The 16389-nt window shown below is 45.6% G+C and overlaps 1 protein-coding gene across 5 annotated transcripts in view; it reads right to left on the reverse strand.

Annotated features, from left to right (window-relative positions):
* The window catches only part of nav3 (neuron navigator 3), a 927909-nt gene that overhangs the window by 711359 nt on the left and 200161 nt on the right, over window positions 1-16389 (reverse strand). For 3 of the 5 annotated variants that reach the window (XM_072552051.1, XM_072552053.1, XM_072552050.1), the window contains exon 3: window positions 12924-13291. The exons of 1 other annotated variant lie outside the window; for it this stretch is intronic. In XM_072552051.1, the coding sequence (XP_072408152.1) occupies window positions 12924-12995 (72 nt within the window). In that variant the 5' untranslated portion in view covers window positions 12996-13291. Of the gene's footprint in view, window positions 1-12923; window positions 13292-16389 lie in introns of those variants that run through there. One more of the 5 variants, XM_072552056.1, reaches the window with a different exon arrangement.

A 16389-nucleotide genomic window follows, 5' to 3' on the forward strand; every position in this document is an offset into this window, starting at 1 on the left:
TGATGAATGGTTATTTTTCAGATTGGAGGTGGGTGTGGCATAGTACCCTCTAGGTTCAGCATCAGGGTTGCTGATGGCTCAGGATAAATAAGTCATTTTCAAACTATAGGCGATGGATCAATATTAATGATTTGGATGAAGGAACTGCCTGTTACTGTAAAGAAATTTGCTGAAGATGCAGAGATAGATGGAACTTGGGGGAGACAAGGAGACTGCAAAGGGGTTTAGATGGGTGAAGGGAGAGGGTAGATATTTCACAGATGGAGTACAATGGGGGAAAACATGAGGTTCTTCACTTTGGCTGGAAGAATCAAAAACCAGATTGCACAATGGGATTCAAGGTTGAGTTTGATGTTTGATCAGCAGAGTGCAGGGTAACAGGGTCAGGCAGGAAAGGTGGAGTTAAGGCAATAATCAGATTGACCATGACCTTATAAAACAGGCTCAATGGAGCGAATGGCCTGCTGTTGCTCCTATTTCCTATGATCTTATGAATTACACATAAAGAATCCAGAAAGTACTTCTTCGGCTGTAAATTGCTACAGGAAATCCTGAGGTTGTGGCAGACTTTGTAAAAATGCAAGCTTTTCTTTGAAGGAATGTTGAGTTGGATTTGTGGCTGTTTGAGAAGGTGTTAAGAAAGTTTGATCGCCTTCTTGTGTTGAAGTGGTAATGTCCCTTGCTATGGAGCAGACCAAACCTCCTCAAATATTCAGAAGATACTCTAAACCCTAACCATTTTTTTTAATTTAAAGATTAATGTCAGGTGTTGCGTTCCAGATGCAATTCAATTAGTCAAACTACCAGATTTAAAGCAAAACACACTTTATTCATCCACTAATAAGAAATACAACAAAAGAAAGAAGGACCTATTGGAAGGATGCTGTGAAACCTGAAAGGGTTCAGAAAAGATTTACAAGGATGTTGCAGGGTTGGAGGGTTTGAGCTATAGGGAGAGGCTGAACAGGCTGGGGCTGTTTTCCCTGGAGCGTCAGAGGCTGAGGGGTGACCTTATAGAGGTTTATAAAATTATGCGGGCATGGATAGGGTAAATAGACAAGATTTTTTTTCCCCAGGGTAGAGGGAGTCGAAAACTAGAGGGTATAGGTTTAGGGTGAGAGGGGAAAGATACAAAAGGGACCTAAGAGGTAACCTTTTCACGCAGAGGGTGGTGCGTGTGTGGAACAAGCTGCCAGAGGAATTGGTGTAGGCTGGTACAATTACAGCATTTAAAAGGCATCTGGATGGGTGTATGAATAGAAAGGGTTTAGAGAGAATATGGGCCAAATGCTGGCAAATGGGACTAGATTTATTTAGGATATCTGATCGGCATGGACGAGTTGGACTGAAGGGTCTGTTTCCATGTTGTACATCTCTATGACTCTATAAATTGGAATAACTTAACTCAACTGGAAAACCTAAAAGAATAATAGATACTGCAACTATTACTAATTGACTGTTCCTATATAAAATCACACAACACCAGGTTATAGTCCAACAGATTTATTTGGAAGCACTAGCTTTCAGAGCACAGCTCCTTCATCAGGTGGTTGTGGAGATCTGATGAAGGAGCGTCGCTCCGAAAGCTAGTGTGCTTCCAATTAAACCTGTTGGACTATAACCTGGTGTCGTGCGTTTTTTAAACTTTTTACACCCCAGTCCAACACCAGTGTCTCCAAATCATGTTCCTATATAGTAACATTCCATAAACATACCTTGGCAAAAGGCAAATTCAAAAAAAAAACAGACCATCTCATCTGTAACTTCAGCAGCCCAGGAGGGAAAAAACATCAAGGGAAAATTCTGATCAAATGTAGCAGCCGGCAGAGAGTGACTGTAGCCTCCAATCCTGCTGAGATCCCAGACATACTGCTGCTACTGAAAAACTCCTCTATCTATGACAACCTGACCACACCCATTCAGGCTGCTTCAATTGGTCCAACTTTCGAAACAAAATCCAAGGCCTCCAAGTTGTTTACTCTCGTGGGTTTGTAGACTGTTCGTCACCTCTGCCTTAAAACCTCTCTTCAAAACTACTAGGACAAAGTACACCTCTTAAAGCCACAGTATCGTCACACCTACCCCCCCCCCCCCCCCCCCCCCCCCCCCCCCCACAAGACTGGGAGGCATGAATTAGCCTGTTCCAGGGGTGTGTAATAACATCGCTGAGCAGGTTGGTTATAAAACAAAACAGGCTAATAAACAAAAAAAAAAGAGCGTTTTAATCCTTGGGTGTTGTGATTTGTTTCAACAAATAAAAGTACTCAACACACAGTCACCAACTGCTAGGAAGAATAATTAATTTTGCTTGCAAGTTGTAAATAAGAAGAAAACTGGCTGATTTTCCAAACAGCCTGTTGTCTTTACAGCTTGTTGGAAATGTCTAGAAGACAGTTTCTAATATTAACCTGAAGGAAGAACATGAATACAATTAGAAAACAATTTTCTCAGACTGTAAAAATACTGTGCATCCTCTCCTCAGTGAATTGTTTCTCAAACTAATTAATTTCTCTGTATGTTCTCAGTCACAATGAATTATTTTACTATTCCATAATTAAACAATTCACATCCTCCATACAAACACGTTGAGACAATCACTTCATACAGTTGCTGAGACCAAACAACATCAGAATACAAAACCCATCAGAGACAGATCAGATCCTGTTGTAAACCTCATGGAGTTACCTCTACCCTCGAGTAGATGGATTCACTGGATGTTGACTACTCTGATAAACGCTTCCCACGTGCCTAAACAATCTTGAATCTGCAACAAAAATCATTTCTCTTTTTTTTCTACTTCAGTGCCTATTTGGAACAGGAAGAGGCCATTCAACCCATCAAGCCCATACTGCCATTCAATCAGACTGGGGGGTCCATTCACTCAGTGGGGTTTGCAACATAACGTGACACCTCAGGTGTAGGCTCAACCCCAGACAAGGATCATTCTGAAGACCCAGCCTTCAGAACCTTGGACCCCCCCCTCTCCTGAGGTGTAGAGACCCTCAGGTTGAACTCACTGCTAATTGTCTCTCTCTGTCGAGAGGGAGCAGCCTCTGGGAATGTGCTGAATAGCTGTCCTTACCACGAGATCACGGCTAATCTGTTTCTCAGCTCCATCACCCACCTTGAAGAAATTGGAAAAATATTGTTGGTGAAAGGGCTCCTGAACCTACAGCTTGTGGTCACTGAGCACGCTCACTGTTGGTCAAGTGGGGATGAAATATTTAATGCAGAACTACAGTCTTTAACAATGCCAGGCATCCAACTGACATGCACAGATGCCATGGCTAAAAATTACCCATCCTAATTCATTAACCAGTGGTCATACACACCCCAACCCATATCCACCATTTCAATGAAGCATTATCTAAACTACAAAGTCAAAACGATCCTTTGTGGATGAGGTTGGTATGCTACACAGAGTTGCTCCTGTGTCTGGACATGAGTGTGGGAACAAAGAGGCAACATTAGAGTAAAGTGCATCCAATTCATCTCCTACCATCCTTAGTCATGTGATACAATGATAAGGCGTCATTGACCAATCACAATGATCCGATTTTATTGCAGAGACGGTGACAAAGCTGGGCAGGAAGTGAGGACAAACACAGCCCCCACCTCTATCAGCAGGAAACAGACAACTAAACTCACTTGTTCCCCTCACTGAACCTCATGCCTAAAATTACTCAGAGGCTGGATCCCACATTGATCGTTCATGAGAGAAACCAATCTCCACTGTGTTGCAATAAGCTGGTATGAACCATCACAGGAGAGTTTGTTCCACTGGCTGACCATATCGACGCCCTGAAAGCCCGGGCTACGTTTATTCAGCAGCTGAGAAGACCCTCCAGCCCCAGGGGTAAAACCAGATCCTGATGCCTCACTAAGGAATGGCAGCCTCCTGGCCAGCTTATTCCAAGTCAGATTGGCCATGATTCTATTGAATAACAGAGCAGGTTCAAGGGGCTGAATGGCCGATTCCTATTTCACTGAGACCCAATTAAAAGCATGGTGCTGGGACCACTGTCCAATCAGAGCAGCAGGGTCAGTAGGGGAAGAAGGAGAAGATGTCTCTAATGGAAACATCCAGTGGTAGCCATCGTCATCGGGGCAATGGGCTTTCTCGAGGTCATGGAGTGGTCATAAATGTACCTTCCCTGTGCCTCCGCCCCACCCGCAACAACTCCCCTTTGAGAGGATGCTCAGATTTACTTTGCCCCGGGTTCACATGCCAATCTCTCCACCCAATATCAACCCTTCACGAATTGGCATCAAATTTCCTGACACTGATGGATGATGTAATGGCATGGAGACTACCCTCGTAATATGAGGGCTGTTGAGGGTGGGTCATTTACAACAGACAGACAGAGAGATTTTTAATCATAATGGGAATTAATGGTCATGGGGAAAAGGCAGGAAAGTCTACTTGAGGGTTATCGGATCAACCACAATCTCACTGAATGGCTGACCGGATTCAATGGGCTGAAGGGCCTACTTTAGTTCCTATCTCAATGGCCTTATGATCTTCCACCTGCATTTTCACAGAATGCCTCACTATCAGTCTGTCAAAATTCCAGAACTGTTTCAGTAGGTTAGGTTTGAAGTTCCCTCTCTGAACACCGCCTCAATTTTCTTAAATCAGCAGTGAGTTACTCTTCAATCAATGAACTTCATTACAGTGAACGAGGCTGTTCTGCCCTGTGTTCCTGCACCAGCTCCCTCCCTGAAACTGCCAACCACTCTTCTCACTAATACAAATCATTATTCATTCCCATTTTAAAAGTTGTCTTGATTTTGCATTCCCCACTCATGTATTCTGCTCCTAACTATTCCCTTTGTAATTTTTCACTGAGTCCTTACATTGATGCCATTAATGTGCTGATTTAATAATCACTGGACACTGTTTACATCAAACTCTTTCAGAGCACCCTGATAAGATTTTCTTTTCACATTCTGTGTTCTAGAGAAAAGAGCCCCAATCTCTGTACATGCACAAGGCTCTTATCTTTATAATGAAGGCAGCTCCTGTTCTCATTGTTTGGAGAGATAATTGTCAAGCAGTTGGTGCAGGATTGGAATGATCAACAATCTTATCAAGCAATGACACTACATTACAGAACCTGGCACCTTCCAATTAACTGTCCAGTGGTTAGAATTGAAAATGCACATAACTTTGTTGACTAACAAAGTGTTTCAGGATGAATCCATGGTACCCTGAGGTAACATCAACCACGATATCCCTCAGAGCTCTGAACATCCTCAGCTAGAGTGCCAGGTTGATTCTCACCTGGCAGCAGCTGACACCCAGCTAGGTCCCAAACAGTATGTAACAGTACAGTATCCCAGAGGAACACCTTTCTCCGAAGACTCTTTGAGAATCCAGTGTGCTGTCTGGCTCCAATTGGTCACTCAGTCTCTTTAAGTAACAGGGACAGTTATTGAGGTTCATGTATGAGTCTATGAGCAGCTCCCTCAGCAACGCTGGCTGGTCTATACTCTGAGGCTCTGTAGCTATCACCTGGTTTCATTTTCCTGAGAAACCAAAGTTAGTTTTAAGTTTCTCTGGATCAGGGAATAGAGTGACTCCTCAATTCCCAGTAGCAATGTGGGAGGAATTAGTGATCCAGGGTTCAAAACACACAAGGAGGTCGAGTGAATTCACCCCCAAAAGTCCCAGAACCGTCCTGAAAATTCAATCACAGAGGCAACCAATCAGAGATAAGAAAAGGAGAATGGAGAGAATTGGTGAGGAGCTGCTCCTCCAATCAGAGACCAGTTCTCTCCTATGCTTGTTGTTGATAGGTTCACTAGAAAGCCCTTCAGGAGTAAAGGAGGAAGGGCCTATGATGGGTGGTACTGGCCAGTTGGAGTGGGGATATCAAAGGAGGCTGAGGGGGAACGGAGGACAAGGGGGCAGCAAAGAAGGAGAACAGTTTCAAACCTGTCAACACAAACATTCAGCACCTGGGAGTCCGATCCTCTGAGGCAATGAACTCCTTGGAGCTAAATGTGGAATCTCTTGTTTAAGACTGTCTATGTGAGGTCATGCACTTTGGCAGGAAGGATAGAGGAGCTGAATATAATTAAAATTGAGAAACACTGCAGAAAGCTACAGCACAGAGGGATGTGGAATTCCTCATCACAAAAAGTTACCATCCAAGTTCAATGGGTAATGGGGAAGGTAAAGGAATGTTGGCCTTTATTTCAAAGTGAGTGGAGTGTAAACATAGAGAAGCTTTGATTAAAACTGTAAAAAGCACAGTTTTAGGCTCCTTACCTAAGGAGTGATGTACTGCCACTGGAGACAGTCCAGAGAAGGTTCACTCCGCTGATCTTCGGTATAGAAGGACTTTGAGGGAGAAGTTGTGTCGACTGAGTCTGTACTTACTGGAGTTTAGAAGAATGAGTGGTGACTGTACTGAAATAGACAAAATTCCTAGGGTCGCCAGGGAGAGGATGTTTCTCCCTGTGGGATAGTCTGGATGTTATATCAAGATTTAGCAATCACTGCCTGACTTTGTGCTGAATGCTGAGATTTCTAAAGCCATGTGTTGTTTATGAGGATGTGTAGATGTGCAGAGGGATCTGAGTATCTGTGTGCATCAGTCAGTGAAGGTAACCAGGCAGCTGCAGTGAGCGGTTCAGAAGGGAAATGGTAGATTGGCCCTCACTGTGAGAGGATTGGAGTTCTGAAATGGGGATGTCTTACTGCAGTGATACAGGGCCCTGGTGAGACCCACAGAGGGAGTACTGAGTGTGAGTTTGGTCTCTCTCTCCCTAATAGAGGATAGATTCCCCATCGAGGGAGTACAGGGGAGGGGTCACTCAGCTGATAGTTGGGACAGCAGGACTGTCCCTGTGAGGAGAGGTTGGTTTGACTGGACGAGTACTCACCAGAGTTTAGAAGGACGGGGGTGATCTGATTTGAAACGGTTAACATTCTAACAACGCTGGACAGACTCAGTGTAGGGAGGATGTTTCCCCTGGGTGGGGGAGTCGAGAACCAGGGACACAGTCTGTTTAGGACTGAGATGAGGAACACTTCTTCATTCAGAGGGTAGTGAACTTGTGGAATTCTCTACCACAGGAGGCCATGTCACTGAATATATTCAAGAAAGAGACAGCAAACTTAAAGACACTGGGGAGAAGGAGGATCAGCCATGACCATGTCAGGTGGCAGAATAAGCTCAAAGGGCTGAATGGCCTACCCTTACTCACAGTTTCTGTGTTTTATTCCCAGACAATTGGAGAGTGTTGGCAATCTTTAATCAGCAATGCAGCAGGTGTACAACTTTCAACCCTTTCATTCTTCAATAAACTGGACAAGCTGAGAGTGTTAGCAGCCACACCGATGGGTCACAGCTCCAGGCCATGACTAACAGGAGGCAGCTAGAAACCTCGTGACCAATTATTGAACGGGACAGCTGCTGTGACAATCAGATTATTGGTATTCAAAAGCCTGGCTGGGAAAGTAATATCAAGAAGAAAGAGAGGAAGTGCTGAGGTGAAGTTTGATTTCTGATGAAGTCAGTGATTGGAATTTTCTGCCCTGAGGTGTCAGACCTGGGATTACGCTGTGCACCCTGTGAACTCCCAGCATGCTCGTGGTGTAGCATCTCATCCCTTTGCTGTTGGCACCAACCGGCTGTTATATTTTCTTTAACAGGACTGTGACTGAAACGTGTGTAAAAAATCAGTAATTCATTAACTTCAAGTGTTTTGGGGGCATCCCAAGGTGCTATAGAAATGTAATTTATTTCTTTTGTTCTATGGCCCACTGTTTGTTTCTGACTGTGAATTAAAGGAGTTGATTTTGATACCAGTAATGGAAAACTGCAAACGCTGAGATCACTCAGTGTTCCGAAGACCCTTCAGCCCAGGCTGTGACATCAGGCCTATCAGAGAAGGTGGGAGCTGCTTTAGCTGGGGACTGAGGGGGGGTGTGATGGTGCTGGAACGTCCACCAGAACAATGTTCTCCCACCCACCGCAATATAATGGCCCTCATGGGAGCTTGAGCAATGAGGGGGTACCAGCCATAATGATGCAGGTTCCAGTCTAGGCCCACCTTAAAGGAGGGGACACAGATAGAGAGGGAGAGAGAGAGAGAGAGAGAGCAAGGGGTTTTGGATGGAATATGGATTCACGATCTACAAGCTGGAACTCTTCAATGGCAGAGACAACCAAACCAAATTACACTTGGATTATATTCCTATTAAAATGAAAGAGAAACAGACTAACTGCATACAGAAAGTTCCAGAAAATGTTCCCTGCGCACAGAGCGTCATCTTTGGTGGTGCCAAGTCCTGCCTATTTTCTGGCTGTCCTGACCAATAGCTGCTGTCCATTCCTCAATCTGTCTCCATTCGCATGAACAATACCAGGTGAACAGTGTTACACCATCAGGAGAGGTTTATCAGACCCAGTCTGGAATGTTCCATTGGCAGCAAGCCTCTCCCATTCAGATTTGGAGATCCACTCTGTCTCTCCTCTCCTTCGGCCTGCCCAAGGATCAGGTGGTTCGGAGGATCCCAGAGGGTAAGCGTTCCTGTGAAATGGGGTCACAGGCAGTGGGGCTTGGGTTCCGAGGTAGGCAACTCTTGTGGTCACAGAATGGAACAGTTGGTGCCAGGAACAACATTGACATTCTGAGGGTCCAGCACCACAGGAGGTGTTTGGGGGATGGGCAGAGGTGAGGGCAAGTAGGGAGCAGGGTGCTCCAAGGGGGGGGTTGGGGGGAGATGTTGAGGGGATCATTGTCCAACCGCTCCCTTTCCGACATGACCATCCTCGGCCTCCTCCATTGTCACAACAAACCACACCACAAATTGGAGGAACACCACCTCATCTTCCACCTGGGCACCTGCAGCCCGGAGGACTCAACATTGAGTTCTTCAATTTCAAATAACCTCCCTCCTCAACCCCCGACTCCCTTCCCAGCCCCTCCCCCTCCCTTCCACTGCTCCCTGCCACCGACTGGATTCATTCCTCCCATTGACCCTCTGCCTGTCTTCACCTATCCTCATTTCACCATCCTGCCCACCCAAACCCCTTTACCTGCAGCTCCCCCTACACACACACACCCCAGTCCTGAAGGGTTATGCCTGAAACGTTGACTTCTCCCAGCCTCCTGATACTGCCTGCCATGCTGTGCCCCTCCCCCTCCTGATGCTGCCTGCCTTGCTGTGTCCCTCCCCCTCCTGATGCTGCCTGCCTTGCTGTGTTCCTCTCCCTCCTGATACTGCCTGCCTTGCTGTGTTCCTCTCCCTCCTGATACTGCCTGCCTTGCTGTGTTCCTCTCCCTCCTGATGCTGCCTGCCTTGCTGTGTTCCTCTCCATCCTGATGCTGCCTGCCTTGCTGTGTCCCTCCCCCCCCTGATACTGCCTGCCTTGCTGTGTTCCCTCTCCCTCCTGATGCTGCCTGTGTTGCTGTGTTCCTCTCCATCCTGATGCTGCCTGCCTTGCTGTGTTCCCCTCCCTCCTGATGCTGCCTGCCTTGCTGTGTTCCTCTCCCTCCTGATACTGCCTGCCTTGCTGTGTTCCCCTCCCTCCTGATGCTGCCTGCCTTGCTGTGTTCCTCTCCATCCTGATGCTGCCTGCCTTGCTGTGTTCCCTCTCCCTCCTGATACTGCCTGCCTTGCTGTGTTCCTCTCCCTCCTGATGCTGCCTGCCTTGCTGTGTTTTCCCAGTCTCTTGCCTGACTACTTTGGATTCCAACATCTGCAGTTTTGTTTTGTCTCTAACTCAGAATGAAGAGAAAACACATCTTACAATGTGAGCCAGTCAATTCACTAGCGACTGTAATAAAATATTTCTTTGACAACACAGAGTGGACCGGAAATCTTCGCATGGAAAGTGAGTTGTGAAGAGGACATAAGGAGCCTACAAAAGGATTTGATTTGGTTTGGGGATTTTGTTACTTTCATGAATCCCATCTGTTCTGGTTGTCCTGAAATGGGAAGGACATTATTAAATTGGAGAGGTGCAGAAAAGTTTTACCATAATTCCACTTGTGGGAGAATCTAGATCCAGAGGTCTTTAAAGATCTGTGCATCTAATTTATGATGTGGTGTGATAATAAAGAAAGAAAGAAAATGTACAGCCCAGGAACAGGCCCTTCGGCCCTCCAACCCCGAGCCGATCCAAATCCACTGTCTAAACCTGTCACCCAATTTCTAAGGATCTGTATCCCTCTGCTCCCCAGGATGCTGCCTGAACTGCTGTGCTTTTCCAGCAGCACTGATCCAGAATCTGGTTCCCAGCATCTGCAGTCATTGTTTTTACCTGCTCCCCACCTACTCATGCATCTGTCCAGATGCACCTTACATGAATTCACAGTGCCTGTTGTGAGGAAGATCATTCAGAAAACACAGAATACACACTTGCAGATGTGGATTTTAACGTGGATTCTGTTTAAGATCCTTCCGTTCTCGTTACTGTGAAAACTTCCCCTGAGTTGTAAGACTGAATCTCATTGAGCTGAATGTGGTGGTGCGTAATCTGAAGGCAAGTAATTTCTCCAGAATTAGAATCCATTTCAGCGTCTTGCAGTTCCATCTTGTTCTGTCACTTGGTTAGAGTTTCAGGTTCATTACCCGTGTGAGTCAAGCCGACCATTTGAATTTATCTCATCAGTTTGCCTAGGAAATCAACCTGGAGAAAACCACTACAACAATAACAACTTATGTTTAAGTAGCACCTTCAATGTACGAAAACGCTGAAGGCCCCTCCAAGGAGTGACCATAAAACAAGGTATATCTCCGAGTCACCGAGGGAGATGTTAGATGAGTATAAGCTGGGTTTTTAAGGAGTCTGGATTTGTAAAGGAGGAAAGTGAGGCTGTAATACACAAGGGCTGAATCATACCAGAAATCTCATTGGACAACGTTCATGGAGGGTTTCTATCTGCAAGGACCAGACAGATTTCTTACATCTCACCTCACTGTGTGCTGCATCCCAATAGCACCCCACTCATCCAATTCTCCAGGACATCCTGGGTTCTTGGCACCAATGCCCTCTTTCAAATGCCACTGTGCACTAAGTCAAGCACTGGCAATCTGGAGCTGCCCTACGTATTTCACATAACCTGCCCTGGTCATGGCAGAGATGGTGAGATTGGTGCCAATGTTTGTCAGCAGGCTCCCGGGTCCTAATGGATGAGATGCTGCAGAGCAAACCAATTCTCTTACCCCCACATCCAGCAAAGGACACCATGACTTCATACCTTGGCACCTTGGCCCAAGGTTGCTATCTGGTCGGTGTGGTTCCCATGATCTGGAGGAATGCCCAGCAGTGGATGAAGATGGTCAATCACCATCTTCCCTCTGAGACCTCACACTCGTGGTCTACCACACTCACCGGTGCATGTAGCATCTTCCCTCAGGTATGTTCACCCATTCCAAACCCCACACTATAAACTCTGCACTGCCTCGTGCTGCCCACTCACTCACTCGGGACACCTCACATTTTTGCTCCATCCATATCAGCACAAAACAGTTTATCAGCCACTTTAACCCAGTGACAGTGAGGGAACAGCGATATATTTCCAAGTCAGGATGGTGAGGGGCTTGGAGGGGAACTTGCAGGGGGTGGTGTTCCCATGTATCTGCTGCCCTTATCCTTCTAGATGGAAGTGGTCATGGGTTTGGAAGGTGCTGTCTGAGGATCTTTGGTGAAGTTCTGCAGGGCATCTTGTAGATAACACACTCCTGCTACTGTGCATCGCTGTTGGAGGGAGTGGACATTTGTCACCAGAACTTGGTGTGAGTTAGAACATGGTTCAGAGAGTATGGAATGACCTAAAACTTTATGCAGGGTCGAATATCGATGACCAGTCAGGGGTACAAAGAAATCTTTGCACCTGCCAGTGACAAAGGCAGTGAATTGGGATTTCAGCTAAAGCCCAGAATCTCTTCGACTTCAAGCTGGAACTACCCAAGAAGCTGAAAACAAAGTGGGACCATGTTAATGGGGTAAATACTGCCTGGTTTACTCCTGATGAGATACTAAACACCTCTAACATGATCACATTACCCCCTGCTACTCGAGTGATATTCTTTGGAACTTGCATCTTAAATGAGGGTCACTGTCACACGTTCACATATTTGCAAAGCTCTTGTTTTTGAACCTCTGGGAATCAATTGCTAATAAATTGTAATGCCATTGCCAGGCACAAAAGGTACTATTCCAATGAGTGAAAACCTGAGCACACCCCAGCAACATGTGCTGCTGGATAATTTGGTGTACCCCAGTGAACCGCAGTTCCAGCACCAAACACTATTAATAACAGAAGAGTACATCTTCAATCAGCCAATCATCCAATCAATCTCACTCATTGTGACCTATACCCCACACTGCAGAGCTAACAGTACAGTCACCCTTCAACCAACACCATCCACCTCAGGCTCTTTAACATCAAAGCTGTCACTTCAAGACTGCCAGATGTCACATGACACCAGCTTTTTGGCCAACAGGTTTATGTGAAATCACAAGCTTTCAGAGCACTGTCCCTTTGCCACCTGATGCAATGTGACTTCTGACTTTGTCCACCTCGGTCCAACACCGGCATCTCCACATCACCTTGACACTTGGACCAAGATCCCACCCGTTGGTGTACTCCAGGCTGGCCAATATTGTGAGAGGCAGATTGATTGGTTCCAGTGTGACAAGCACCAAGCCCAGGGTTCAGAGATATTGACTCATACTCAAAAAGCCGCTCAGCCAGTATTTCCCTCTGACCGACAGCCCTCTGCATTCTCACATCCCACTGCAATGAAGTCACATGACATTACTAACACACAACTTGCTCATCATAATGACAAGTACATCTTTTCATTACTTGACTTTCTGAGAAATGACTTTTGGAGGAAAACATTTTAATAAAACCAGTTCAACTTTGCTTTGCCTGATCAGTTCTGAACTTCTTACCTTCTTTTGATCTTCGACCTTGTGACTTACAGTTTTCCTTTCGTGTTTGTTCATCTCCAGTGAGAATTCCATCACATTAAATCAGACTTCAGAATCCCTCGCAGAGGTTCACAAGGATGCGGCCATGCTAATATACCCTTGGACAGACTGCTTCCTTGTTTCCTTGCTTTCACTGACAGCAGATAGTATTTAAGAGCCTCATGGATTGAACAAGAGAGCAGGGTCGGTTACCCATCTTGCAGACTTCCCAAAGAGATCCAGACAGTGTTCCAGAATGCAGCTTCCGACCAGCACTCAACTCCAGCTCTCTCCTGCTTCCTTCTTGGAAAACATCCTTCCTGAATGGCAGGTACTCACCACAGCGACACCTGGGGTTTGTTTGAAAGAAAGGTGAACCTCAGTCACAATCAAGTCATGGGTTGAAATTGGACAGAATAGTTTGAAGCTGGGAAGGAACTGCTCTTCCTTCCCAAACATCATGCCTCCCTAGGAATAGATCTGCACAATGGAAGGTATTTACAATTCTCCAGTGGATCCCTTTTATGACGCAGAAGGTGCTATATCAATGCATGTAATTCTGGCTTGGTTGGTAGCCTGCTCACTCTAAAATCAGAAGTTTGTGGGTTCAAGTCCCACTGTAGAACACAGCTCAGTTTGGGATAATGCTACGTACCGTACTGAGAATGTGATGGGGTTTTTATTTGGATCAGATGTTAAACTGAGGCATTGTCTGTTGATGAATCTAAAAGGTGGTCTGGAATGATGCACAGAGGGACCCTTGACCAATATTTATTCTCAGTCAATATCAGCAACACAGAGTAACTACCTATCAGCATATTGCTGCTGGGGACAGCTTACTGTGTACGAATTGGCTGTTGAGATTTCAGCTTTACAACGCTTTATCACTAGATGTGGATAACTTTGGAGAATCCTAAATAGGGCATGAGAGAAAAAGGTTTTTTTAATATGTTCTTCGGGGGAATGCAAAGGTACAGTCTGTTTAAAGGTAGATTAGTGTCTGAGTCACAGAGAGCAGAATAAAACACAGACTTGTGGATGCTGGTGATCCAAAACAGAAACGGGAATTGCTGGAGAAATTCAGCAGGTCTGGCAGTATCTGTGGAAAGAGAACCAGAGGTAATGTCTGGGCCCAATAAGCCACATTCTTGTGGAATCTTGGGCCAGGAACTTGGGGGTGATTGTGGTCTTGGCAACTGGTGACAGTCTCTCATTGTCCCCTCTCGGGAAAAACCTACAGTATCTCATGTCACTCAGGCACTTGACAGGCCACCAGCGAGCAAGGACCTGAGAGGGGGAAGGGGAGGTGCTGAGCTGTGGGGTAGGGTGGACAACACTCACAGTGTCCTCGGGCAGAGTGATAGGATGGGCTCTCTGAGATAGAGAACACAGGGGAGGTTGTTGGGTGGACAGTGGGGTTGGGAGACTCTCTCAACCCCCTTCCTGATGTCCTCAGTCATGGACTACATTCCCAGGAGCAGCCCCACAATCCCTTCCTCCTCCTGGCTCAAGGAGATCACAAGGCATTTGCTCAAACCCACATTGTAGCCTGGATATTCCTTTGGGGTTGGGTTTATGGTTAGGGTTAGGGGGCCTCCTGCCACAGTCTCTGTCCAGTCGGAGATGAGAAGGTAATGAGACCTCAAACTGGCACCTCACCCCCTCCACCCTCATCAAGACCTTTGATCATATCAAGAATGGAGAGCGGAGCAAAACATCTTTTGAGTTAAGGATTGAATTTCTGTCTAAAAACTACAACCTTCACCTGCTAACAGCCTTGGCTGCCATTTGTAGAATTTTCTATTCGATCTGCTGCTCATATTTTTCTTTCATAGTTGGGTTTTCCACCTTCTAGAATGGTCTTGGAGTCTCTTGGGATTGAACATTAATCTCCAGGGCCCCAATAAATCATAAATTCCTTCACTCTCCTTTTCATCAAGTTATACAATTGTTGAAATTTGAGAGAAACGGTGCTTTGTTCACTGGTTACAACTCATCCAATCAGGTAACAGAAACCCAGTTAAAGGAACAAAGAACAATACAGCACAGGAACAGGCCCTTCAGCCCTCCAAACTGTGTCGCCACATTTTGCCCTTCCATACTAAAGCTATCTTTACTTACAGGATCCATATCCCTCTATTCCCTGCCTATTCATGTATCCCTCCAGGTGTTTCTTGAATGCTGCTGTTCCATCACCTCCTCTGGCAGCGTGTTCCAAGCACTCGCCATTCTTTGTGTGAAAATCTTGCTTTGCATGTCTCCTTTAAACCTTTCCCCCTCACACCTTGGAACTGTGTCCCCTAGTAATTGACCCCTCCACCCTGGGAGAAAGCCTCATACTTTCCACTCTATCCATTCCATTCACAATCTTATAAACTTTATCAGGTTACCCCTCAACCTCCTACATTCCAGGAATGAAAACAAACCCAGTCTATCCAACCTTTCTTCATAACTAAAATCCCCAAGACCAGGCAACATCCTTCTGGGAGTGTGGTTCCATGACCTGAATGATTGGTCTGTCGGTGGACAATGGTGGGAGTGTGGAGGCAGGACATTTTGATGTCATATGACAAAGCAGCTTTAAATATGTCAAGACAGGGTTGGTAATCCAGGGGCAATGTGCTCAGTGGCTAAGACTTTCTGTCTCAAATTTCTGTTTAGAAATTCACCATGAAAGAGAAACCACAAAATATATTCCAAATTACTTCCTTGAGATCATTTCTGTCTCAGTTGAACAGTGACCACAAAGAACGATTCCATGTTAACTTTACCTCATGAAAGATTTTGAACTTTGACCATCACCTTCCTTTGAGCAATTTTGGGAAAATTGAGCTCAGTAGGAAGAGAATTCTGGGAATTTCAGTGCAGTGCATTTTGGGACAAGTGTAATGGCACTGAGTATAACCCCTGGCTTGACATAACCTTGTGACCTCCACCTTTGCTGTAAGTACCTTTGTGTGCAGTATGTGGCAGTCTTTGTAAACGTCACTCCACGCATGGTGTCAGGAATTGTGCACCTGAAAAGGGGTGGATTTTCAAAGCTGTTGAGAGACAGTTGCCGAAAGAAACCATGAGGAAGGAATTTTTTTAAGAAGTGTGCAGCATTGAGTCACAATGGTTGAAAACTTTCCATTCCTTGCTGTAGTGGAAATAAAGTGAGATATGAGGCAAGTTGGAATTATTTTTGACTCTCTGCAAAGCTATGAAATAGCTACTGAATAATTTCTTTTAAAAAAATCTGCAAGTGGCTTAGCTGGTAATTTGGGAAGGAAACTGGAATGTTGGCCTTGATTTCAAAGGGAATGGTGTCTAAAAGTAAGGAGGTGTTGCTAAAACTTTGTAAGGCACTGGTCAGACCACAGCTGAAAAACATTTGGGCCCCTTATCTAAAGAAAGATAGACTGGCATTGGAGGCAGAGCAGAGAGGGTTCACTTGCAGGAGGGTCTG

Source organism: Chiloscyllium punctatum, chromosome 32, assembly GCF_047496795.1.
Source record: "Chiloscyllium punctatum isolate Juve2018m chromosome 32, sChiPun1.3, whole genome shotgun sequence".
In the NCBI taxonomy this organism is placed as follows: Eukaryota; Metazoa; Chordata; class Chondrichthyes; order Orectolobiformes; family Hemiscylliidae; genus Chiloscyllium; species Chiloscyllium punctatum.